General features: G+C 37.3%; 1 protein-coding gene across 1 annotated transcript in view; it reads right to left on the minus strand.

Moving 5' to 3' along the window:
- ARID4A (AT-rich interaction domain 4A) overlaps positions 1–11,893 on the minus strand; it is a 59,030-nt gene that overhangs the window by 13,422 nt on the left and 33,715 nt on the right. The window contains exons 14-19 of the mRNA XM_082648856.1: positions 11,755–11,852; positions 10,978–11,209; positions 7,807–8,057; positions 5,127–5,324; positions 2,390–2,474; positions 1,435–1,576 (exon numbers count right to left, since the gene is read on the minus strand). Of these exons, the coding sequence (XP_082504982.1) occupies positions 1,435–1,576; positions 2,390–2,474; positions 5,127–5,324; positions 7,807–8,057; positions 10,978–11,209; positions 11,755–11,852 (1,006 nt within the window). The remainder of the gene's footprint in view (positions 1–1,434; positions 1,577–2,389; positions 2,475–5,126; positions 5,325–7,806; positions 8,058–10,977; positions 11,210–11,754; positions 11,853–11,893) is intronic.

Raw genomic sequence — 11,893 nt, forward strand, 5'->3', positions numbered from 1 at the left:
ATTGCACATGGGCATGCATCTCTAAGAGGGCATCTTCCACTTTGTGGACGTCTTGCATTTGTGTATTTTGACAACCTTCCAGCAGATGGCAGTAAAGAGGAGGAAAGATGCCGTTTTCTCCACATGGTGGACTCGGCAATCCTGTGGTTCAGAAAAGCTTTTTTCTTCAAGGGAGGGAAATTTTTATATGAACGTTTTTCTAAATTTAACATTTCTTAAATTACATGGAACAATATACAAAGGTAGAAAAGTGGGAAAAACGGTAAAATCAGAATAAAATATGTTCACCTATATTCATCACAAAACATGCCTCTACCACATTAGTTTGTCCTGTTTTTGAACAACACAGTCACAACTTTATTGAAAGATCCTAGGTGAACAGCAATAGATTACAGGAGACACTGGCACATGCTTTGTAGGACAGTGCAGCACACGGGAGGACGCATGGCTTGTCAACGCACCCTCTGTTAAAACAGAATATTCCTAGGGGGGATTCCCTGGTGGTGCAGTGGTTAAGAATCCGCCTACCAATGCAGGGGACACGGGTTCGAGCCCTGGTCTGGGAAGATCCCACATGCCACGGAGCAACTAAGCCCACGTGCCACAACTACTGAAGCCCGCGCACCTAGAGCCCGTGCTCCACAACAAGAGAAGCCACCGCCACCGCAATGAGAAGCCCGCGCACTGTAACGAAGAGTAGACCGCAACCAAGAGTAGACCCCGCTCGCCACAACTAGAGAAAGCCTGCGCACAGCAACGAAGTCCCAATGCAGCCAAAAATAAATAAACAATTTTTAAAAAGAATATTCCTATACGGTATTAATAAGAAAAGTTATTCCTAATTAAGTAGAACACTAAATTTTAAATAAACATGATACAGCAAAATAAACATTTTCTTCAAATCAAATTTTGTAGTTTAAATCATATAGTAAAAGCCTAGGGACTTTTCTGGTGGTGCAGTGGTTAAGAATCCGCCTGCCGAGGCAGGGGACACAGGTTCGATTCCTGGTCCGGGAAGATCCCACATGCAGGGAAGCAACTAAGCCCGTGCACCACAACTATTGAGCCTGCGCTCTAGAGCCCGCGAGCCACAACTACTGAAGCCCAGATGCCTAGAGCCCGTGCTCCACAACAAGAGAAGCCACGGCAATGAGAACCCGCGCACCGCAACGAAGAGTAGCCTCCACTTGCCGCAACGAGAGAAAGCCCGCGCACAGCAACAAAGATCCAACACAACCAAAAATAAATAAATAAAATTGATTCCTTAAAAAAAAAAAAAACCTAGATGACTTTCTATGAATCTCTCGCAAAACTGAAGTTTTATTATTTTTATTATTGATTTTTAAAAAACCAGTGATTCTCAGAATTCAGCACCTTCCATTCCATTTGACAGAGGTGAGCTGTCTGGCATATTGATGTGAGCACTTCTGGTACCTGATTTTCCGTCGCTGTTTGGAGTCTTAGACAAACCATATGGCATGTTTGATGAAAGAGTAGATTTTAAAGGAGGTCGTCCCCGTTTTGACTTCTGCCTCTCCTCATCCCTCTTTTCATCCTTTTCACTGTCTTCTTTGTTCTGGGTAACAACAACAAAATGTATGAGAAGCACCAGCCTATGAAAAATGAACAGTGTACTTCTCCAAGGAAAACTATAACTCAAAAAGGTTTGTTATGTCAACTCCTCATCTGTAGTTGTGGAAAAATTAAAATTAAATCGTTTTCTAAAATATTTTTGTACTTATGTGAATACGATGTTCTACAACTTCAACTTGTAACACTGCAATTATATTGTGAAGGTCAGAGTCAGTACATTAGAGAGCTATACACTACTCAGCTCTCCCCCTTGTTTCTTACTATTCCCTGAGGAAAAGAAAGATACGTCATCATCTCTACAGCAAAGGCTGAAAATTGTGGGCGTGCATGAGGGTACAACTGGCCAACGTATGTCTTAAAATTTAGTATCAGCTTCCAGCATTTAAAAATTAGATTTCACATTTTAAAAAATACAGTTGTCTTGAAAAATCCTAAAATCTGGCAACCCTGGGTCTGCATCCCACAGCAGAGTAGTTAGTTCCATTCTCTCTAGATGAGGAACTTGACCTCTCCTTTGTCACTCTCAGTCCTACTTTACACCCCTTTTCTAGAGAACCTCATAGGCCTTTGTGTTTGAAGTCTGTGCCCTAGGGGTCGCTGGTTTTCACCTTTCCTGAAACAGCGTGGTAATGTGTTTACATTTTTTACTTTTTAAGCTTCTGTGTTGTAGAAGAGAAAATCACAATTACTTTGAAAGACTCAAGATGATTATACAATGAGAAAACAACGTTTACAGAAAATACAATATGAATAATTCCTGTACCTATCATAAAGGATATGGCACCTATGTACATACTTTAGCTTTTTTCTTCTGTTTTTTCTTTGGTCCACCTTTGTCCAACGGCCAGATTATCCTGTCAGCCTTCACCCATTCATCATACCTTAAAATAAAGAATATATTAAAAATTCACAAGAATACCTTATTTGAAAGGTACTCACCAAATAAAAACAACAGTGAGGTAGGCTAAAGAATTTGGTTCTAGCGTTGGCAGAAATGCGAAGGGCACGGATGCTAGTTTGCTGGTAACGTGTGCCAAGTACTCTACTAGGTGTTTTATGTACCTGCCCCCAACAGGGCAAGGCAAGAGAATTGCTCAGGGAAAACAGGCTTACAGGGATAGCAGGGTAGGCAAACTCTAACTAGATTCAAGATTGTTTGAACTGCCTTCTTTTCCACAACTCCCACACATCTGAGCTTAATGAAATAAGTGATTCTGCACTGGAATTCATTCTATTGATCGAATAATGCAAAACAAGTCAGGTAAATTCAAGTTTGTAATATGCTCAGTTCCAGATTATTTTATGAAGGCCTTTTCAACTCTTTTCCTCTCAGAACTCTCTCTAGCCTCCAGTATTTCTAATAAAATTTTATTCTGAATTGTATCACCTCTAAGACTGAAATTTTTTATAGATATTTCCTTTACCTACATTTATTCTGTTTAGCTCAAGTTGAGAACAACTCATTTTCCCCTTTCCCAAAATATTGACATCACTTCTAAATTTTAACATAGTCAGTCCAAGTTACTAATCAGGGGCAAATAAGGAATTAAACTTCCTAGAACTAAATAACAACTTTCATATTATATGAATATATAGGTATTTATAGAGCTCAACCAGAATCTAAAATCTGAACAAGGCAAAAAAACTACAGGCAGTCCTTGCTTTGAACTGCACCATGATGATGGCAACCATACCCTCACTTTGTTACCGAATTACTGTGAAGTCACGCAAAAGAAGGACACTTCCAATATGCGCAAGTTCAGCTGACACAGTACCATGACCACCTATACTATGGTTTAAAAATGATCTTCTCCTGCATTAACCCAATATCTAGCAGTATGGAAGGTCAATGAAAACCCATAACCATGTGAATTCCAGTTAGGTAACCAGTTAGGAAGAACATGAGCATGTAATAAAATGACTGTGAAGAAGAGTCATACAGTAAAACATTAAAAAAATGAGACAGAAGGATGACAGAAGGGGGAAATTCTGGAAAGCAGAAAAGACACACTGATGGTAAATAAAAGTAGATGGATGTGAACTAAATAGAATCTGAGGAAAAAAGGCTACAATGGTCTGCAACTGCAAAGCAGGGACTCGAGGTTGGTAAGTGCGGTCTTTCTTCCCAAATTCAGTACATACATACAAAACAACTGGGAGATGGACGAAAATGTTTGTTTTTAGTGTTGGCAGAAATGTGAAGGGCACAAGGGCTGGTTTGAGAAAAGAGAAAAGAAATTTTCAAGTTTTATACGCTATTCGTTAAAACCATACTCTTTTAAAATGACGTGAGAGGACAGAAACCAAACTCCCCCTCACTAAAGCAAAGTTAATGTTTATTGAGCACTTACTAGCTATATTAGGCACTAATTATATTAACTTTGCATGTTAATGTAGATATTAGCACTGCTTCTCACAGAATCCCTGTAAAGTAGGTACTCTGTCTTCCCCAATTCAGATGAGGGAATTGAGGCATAACAGGGCACACACTGAGTATGCAGGGAAATTTTGGAGCACTCTGGCTCAAAGCAACTACAGGGCAAGCAGAGATACTGAACATGCAAGACTTTCTAAAGGAGAAAGAGAAAAGTAGTCCCTGCCATTCAGGAACTAGCCTGGTACTATTAGCTGGGCCTTGCTGTTGCTACGGAGCTGTTCTGGCCCTCACAGCTTGGGCGTGTTGTTCTCATGTTGAATGTGAACAATTTCACAGAACATCAACATCAGACAGGTCTGTTCCGTGACCATAATGGATCAAGACAAAAACAAGACCACTCCCTAGTTGTGTCTCAACCCAGAAAAAAGCAGGAACATTTTCCAAGCCACAAAAATGACCGAGCATCCTTTTTTTTCCTGACTGCTGCTGCTTTACCAATTATAGCATTAACCTTGCTCTAGTCTTCTCTCCTTATAGATAAGATTAAGATAACCAATCACAGAATTACCCCCCACTTCTTGACAGCATCCAGTCTAGAGCAAAGCCCCATTTCCTTAAACCCACCCCAAAATCACCTAACAGAAGCTCAGATCTAAGTCCTATCTAATATTCTTTTTTTATTAATTAACCAATTCAGAATTGTTACAGTGCTTGATACAGGTTTGATTTCTGATAAATTTAATAAACAAACAAACAAAACCACTTGCACTGTTGGGCGCCATGGGCCTGGCTCCCTACAGGATGTTTCCACAGAATCCTGGGGTATTGCTTTTCCCCAAGGTGGTACTGTAAGCTTTCACAGACCCACCCTCTAACTGAGGTGCCACGTGGTTCTCCAAGCTGTGTGTTCTCCCTCACTGAAAATGAGTAATAAATCCAACTTGTTCAACTACAGATGTGATCCTGGTGACCTTTGGCTGGAAGTATTGACATAGCTAGTAAAACAGTGGGAATGACAGGAGTCTTGGAAAATTCAGATACAAGGTGTGCTTTGTAAATACATATATACTATTTGCTTTACTTCTTTAAAACATTAAATTGATCTTTCTGACCCAATGAAAGAAATTTCAAAAAAAGAAAATAATTTCTTGCTTACCTGACATTCCATCCATAGTAATGTACCAAGTATAAAACTTCTCCATCATCAATTTCAGTGCCTTTAATACTGGCTTCATAGATTTTCTGCGTTTTCCCTCGTCCATATTTTACTTTCACTTTGGTTCCTGTTAGGCAAGGTTCTGTGTCTTCCTCATCTTCCTCCCCTTCAGAGTCACATTTGCTTTCGGTTTCTTCCCTGCAGTAAGTTATAACATTGATAATGCTACTAATAACTTAATGGAAAACAAAATAATATACGCTAAAAGAATCCAACATGTAGAAGAGTCATAACCTAATTCATGTCAGTGGAGGAGGAGAAGAAGGAGGAGAAGGAGAAGATTTTTACAGACTACTTACTAAGGACTTTATTTACTATGTAAAGGTGCACTGTACCAAAAGGAAATCCATACTTCTTAAAGGCCAATCAATAATCACAGTTAATGATGATGTGGAGTCAAATAAGTCACTTTTGATAAAGCAAAATAAGGACAACATGCTTTGAAAAAGTCTTTAGGATTCATACTCAAGTGCCACCTTCCAGGTGAAAATGACCTAAAGATAGTTTTTAACTTCCTGCAACTAAAATGCCTTTTAAGTCTACTTTACTACTACTTTCTGCTCAATTCAGAACGGTTCTTAACCAAGACTAGTTTTTTGGTGGGCAAAATAATGAACAAGGGCTAACTACCTTAGTAACTCTATCTTTTAAATTATTGATAGTTTCTATTTTAAAGGTTTCCCCACCCTAACAAAGAAACGATACTTGAGTATTAGGCCACTTGTTATAACTGTGGCATAGCACCAGGAGAACAAAACTTTGCATATCTAATGTTGATTCCTATTTGTTTTTACGCATCTCCCATCAGTTCTTCTTTGTTTTGATAATCAGATATAAAGGAGATTCACATAGGGAGGTCCAACAATATTTTTCATATTTTTATAAATAAAACATTCTTTATTAGCCTGGCAAGGATTCAGAAAAGATTTGCATCAAAGATCACACTAGTGTCACAAGAGTTTTAAAAAGCTTAAAAGGAGGTACCGTGTTCTGTCATAAACATAGGGCATTATTTTAGGGACCACTGGGGGACCCGACATGAAGAAGCTTTGATAACCCATTAGCAGTGCGAATGTTTTCTTTCCAAAGGCATCTTCCAATTATATCCTGATAAGGTAATTTCAAAACACCATGAGAAACTACTTAAGACAGAAGTCTCTATAAATAAAAAAGTTTCCTATTTCCATAATTCCTGCTACTGAATGAGAATACAGACTATGTTTGTATATTCAATTTTTATTTAGTAAAAGGAAATACCATTCTTCATATTCAAGTCTGAAATTTTCTGTCTCTAAAATAAATATTCCATTTACATATCAATTAATTATAAAGGCTTTTCAAACCACATAGTGTGTATGTGTATATATGTGTATTACAAGTTTGATGCATTACTATAAAATATACACATTTTGATGCTTATTTTTAACACATCTTCAAACTGTAATTAGGCCTTACGTTTTAGGTGGTTTATCTTTGCTTAAATTTATTGTCCGAATACTTCAAATACTATACTCACATCATTATACTCAACTCCAATTACTTCCTCCCACTTTCCCTAATCCTAATCCTATTTCACGACAGAACCTGCTTTATTCACTAACCTAATTCACGTGTAATTGTGAAAGCTCCTGCACCTATTTGTACTGAATCATAAAATTACCTCCCGCTCACCAATCATTACTATTTTTCCACTAATTTTCTCAACGGTTAATTTTCAGATGGGTGTCAGCCACTAGTCGGAGGCAGCAGGCCACTGTTCCCAATTTTGCTTAGTAACTCACATTTCTAGAAAATTTAGCATCAGATGATAATCAAAAAATAACTATGGAGGAGAGCTTCTATACAAGTAAGTGTGTTATGCTGCTGTTGCTGAATTAAAATTCATTTTTTAGTAGTGTCTAAAAATTAGTAAATCCATTTGACAACAAAGAAATGGCCAACTGAACATAGTTGGACATTACCGTGATCTAGCTAGACTGCCTAATCATTGGTTATTTTTAAGTCAATTCAGTCCATACGTGTGTGATACATGAGAAAAAACAAAAACAGTTTTCATTCAACAGCAAACAGGATGAACATTAAAAGGCCGAAATTTAATTGTTGTGATGTGGGGCAAGAATGTACTTTCCAAACTAGAATCAGGGGTGCATGCCACTTATTCTAATACAATAACTTGAAAAAGAAAAATGTTCTTAGATAAAGCTAACACACAGAAACATCTGCTAGTACTGTGCACCCATGTGTTTGTTAGCTTTCCCAAATTGTACCTTTTTTAAAATGGAATTTTTGCTGTCGCTGTTTCCTCTTGTCCACTTCCTCCATTTTTCTCCAGCTCCCTTCCCTGCTGTCAACTGCAGGACCTTTCTTTTGACTGGGTGGCGCAGCCTTCTTTGAGGCCACTGTTTAGGGCACAAGTGCTATTAAAATGGTGCGACCAGTATATTCTCCAATTCCGAAAGGCGATACACATCATCTTCACAATGTGTCTCACCTTCATTAGACAAGAGGAATGGAAGTCCCAATAAGAAAACATTCCCTCAAACCTGAATCTCTAAGCAGGAACAGAGCGCTGCTGTACCCCAGACAGGTGCTTCTGGAGAACAAATATAAGATAATGTACCTCTCTTGGCTCTTCTCTTCCTCTTCCTCTGAGTCTTTGTCAGAATCCTCCTGCTTTTTAATTTTCTTCTCCTTTTGCTTTGGTGTATTTTTTCTCCCCAGTAGTAACTCATTTTCTTTTTTCTCTGCAGTTTCATAGTCATCATCTTCATCCTTATTTTCTGTATCATTATCTTTTAATTTGTCTTCTGTTTTCTCTTCTTCAATTTCCTTTTTAATAGAATTTGCATCTCGAGCAATTCGCCTTCGTCCCTAATAGGGGGATAAAAGCTTTAAAGTAACTATCACTACAAAGGGCAAAAAAACATAGAAAAATGCATCTTTTCCTTAAAACTTCACAGCAATGACTCATCTTCTCTCTAGCTTGAGGCATGACACTGATAACCCATCAACTCCTGAACACTTTTCTCTTCCTCTCAAAAGGAAAAGAATAACCCATGTAAATTACTTAATTATGTCCAAGTGTACTATGATCCCTGGCTACATACTACATAGAAAATAAAAATTTTCTCCTGTGTTCACTCTATTATCTCACTTTTAATATTTCCTGACTATAATAAAATTTTTTAAAGAATTATCTAAGTGTCAATGATGTAAGTTAATAATAATAAATCAGTCCCTTAAGTTTTCAGAAGTTCTGTCATCTCTAATTCTACTGTTTACTACGATAAAATTAACATATCACTGTGTTTCAGTGTGATTACATTTTAAAAGGACTGAACTGTATCAATGGCCAAAAAGTGAGCTCATTTCTTTGAATGAGTATCTGGAGAGCTCACTAGGCCAGCAGTAACTTGTTATATGCCCAGCAGCTTTTATCCAGTCTCTTGCTGCATGCTCAAATGACCAAGAAACTGTTGAGCCATTTCATTATCTCCTAAATTCTCCTTCCAGTCAACCTCTATACACTGGCAGAATTCCCCTCTACTTGGAATAAAGTGAGGATAAAAAAAGAGCCAAGAACTTTGGGAGCACTAGAATACTTAACAATATCTCAGTATAACAAATGTTTTACCTAGTTGCCGACTATGTGCTATTTAAACATCAAAGGTCGGGAAAAAAAAAAAAAAAGAACTTAAATGTAAGTTCCATGAGGGCAGGGTCTCTGTCTTATTCACTTCTGTAACCTCAGATCTAGACAGTGCCTGGCACATGGTAGGTGCTCTTTAAATATTTGTAGGTAAATGAATGAAAGCATCTGTTATCCATCAAAATTTAGGTTTGTATAACTTACACCTTTATCCCAGAAATCCCATTTTTAGAAGTCTGGCCTCTGTATTCAGATAAATGAGGAGGACATTTTTACAAACCTCTACATTTAGATAAATGGGGAGGACATTTTTACAAGCATATTTATTGCATCACTTTTTATAATCATAAAAAATTGGACAAAATCTTGAGGAAGGTAAATTTATGAAACATCCATACTACGCAGTACTCTGCAGATGCTTTACATAAAGATGAGGAGGGTCTTTATGTAATGACAAGGACGTATGTCCACAATACATACAAGGGATATTATTCAGTCTTAAAAAGGAAGGAAGGGCTTCCCTGGTGGTGCAGTGGTTGAGAGTCCGCCTGCCGATGCAGGGGACACGGGTTTGTGCCCCGGTCCAGAGAATCCCACATGACGCGGAGCGGCTAGGCCCGTGAGCCATGGCCGCTGAGCCTGTGCATCCGGAGCCTGTGCTCCGCAACGGGAGAGGCCACAACAGTGAGAGGCCCGCGTACCGCAAAAAAAAAAAAAAAAAAAAAAGGAAGGAAATTCTAATGCATACATGGATGAACCTTGAAGACCTTATGCAGAGTGAAGTAAACCAGTCACAAAAGGACAGAGTGAAATAAACCAGTCACAAAAGGACAAATACTACATAATTCCACTTATATGAAGTACCTAGAGTAGTCAAATTCATAGAAAGTAGAAGGGTGGTTGCCAGAGGTTGGGGAAGAGAGGAATGAGGAGTTACTGTTTAACAGGTACAGTTTCAGTTTTGCAAGATGAAAAAAGTTCTGGGGATGGATGGTGGTGATGGTTGTACAACAATGTGAATGTAGTTAATGCCACTGAACTGCACATGTAAAAACGGTGAAGATGATAAATTTTATGTTATGTGTATTTACCACAATTTTTAAAAATTAAAGAAAGAAAAGAAACAAACCACTTTGGATGTTTCATGAAATTCACTAGAAGATTCCATTTACTAGATGATAAAATGGACAGTTTTAAAAAATGGTTTCTGAGCAAATAAAAGAGAAGATGATTTCACCTTTTCTTTTAAATACAATTTCACTGAAAAATAAGATGCATTACAATAAGTGAACTTCTTTGACAGTGTGATTAAATTTTCTTTCTACTTCTAAAATTTGATAAATCCTACTGTGTAGACATCATCAGACAAAGATCAAAATAGTGAGGGACAATTCCTGATTTGAGTTATATACTAATGGAGAGGAAGAGTAGAGTTAGAACATAAAACCAGTGTGCACATGACTAGGAAACAAGGCAGAGCATGAAAAACTGCCACAAGAGCTGTACAGTGTGTTGTGAAGTCAAGAGAAAGAAAAGATCCCACCTGGCTGAGGGCACAGGTATTATAAAGAGGAGATTCATTCACTCAACAACTATTTAATAAGTCCTTACTATGTGCCAGGCACTATTCTAGATGCCTGGGATCTCTCAATTAATGGAATAAACACTAATCCCTGCCCTTGTGGAGTGTGATACTAGTCCAGAGTGGGGTAAAAGAAACAATAAATAGTAAACTGAACAAGTAAGTAAATTACAGATAGAAACAGCAACGTTAGAGGGATTGCCAGTGCCAAAGAGAGGAGGTAGGTTACAATTTTAGGTAAGGTGACCAGGATAGGCTTCAGTGAGGTGACACTTTAGCAAAAGACTTGACGGAAGTGAATATTTGAGACTGACCCCAGATGAGAATGACTTGAACAAACATAAACAGAACAAGAGGAGGAATGTTTTTTCAGGTAGAAGAAATAATATGTGGTATATTTAGAGAAAGGGAGCTAGGCTAGCCTGGCTGAAGCACAACCAAATACTGGAAAATAAACTAGGTTCATAGGAGTCTTTTTGTGTATATCTGAAAATGCCCATAATAAAAAGGTTAAAATAATGCTAAAAACGAACTAGATAAAACTAGTCTTAACTACTTACCCTTGGCGATTTTAATTCTGTTTCTTCTCTTTCGCTTTCACTGTTTGAATCAATATTTTCCTCAGGTTCACTCTTCACTTCTACTAAAGGCATTTCTTGATCTACTTTTGGAGCCTCTTCCATGGATTCTTCTAAGTCTTTTTTTTCCTCTTTTACTTTTGGTTCATGGTGGTGAATAGTTCTGAACTGAATATTTGCAGAACGGCAGTACTCCTCAAAACCATAGAGATACCTAAACAAACAATATTTCATTTTAAGAAATCTTAGTCTTTACATTTAACTTGAATACTATATTAAACACACACATGTTTTTTGAAAAGTAGAACTCAAGCTTTTTTTTTTACAAAGTATTTTTTCTGTTACTGATTTATTGGTGTTTTATATAGGAAAACAGACAAAAATATTGATCAGAAAATAAAATTTCTTTCCTGAAAAATCTGAGCTTGTGATAAGTGAACACAGCTATCATAGTTTTGATGTGAAGGCTGTTCACCACAAAAGGTACAACTCTATAACATGTATCGTAATTTCAGACTATAAACACTGCCTGTATCTGTGATTTTGAAAAGAAAATCAGAACATGAAAAATGGAGTAAAGCAGACTTGGTACACTGAAATAACTTTCAATCACAGTATTTATTAACCGAAACCTTTTTATATACTTTCTCTGACTTTAATGTTCTTCGACTGATGTGTTCTTATTTAACTGTTAACAAATTAAGTGGAAAATACTCCTTGTAAATATGTATTCTTTGATGAATAAACTATACTACTTACTTTCTATAAGCAGTTTTTACATTGTAGGAAGCAGCTGAATTCAAAATAGGAATGCCAAGGTCCATATAAATTTGCTTCCATACAGCACCACTATCAATCTGGAAAATTAAGTTTTTATTTGTTAATGTTTGCAAAGGGA

This window comes from Grampus griseus, assembly GCF_964374135.1.
Source record: "Grampus griseus genome assembly, chromosome: 2".
Classification (NCBI taxonomy): domain Eukaryota; kingdom Metazoa; phylum Chordata; class Mammalia; order Artiodactyla; family Delphinidae; genus Grampus; species Grampus griseus.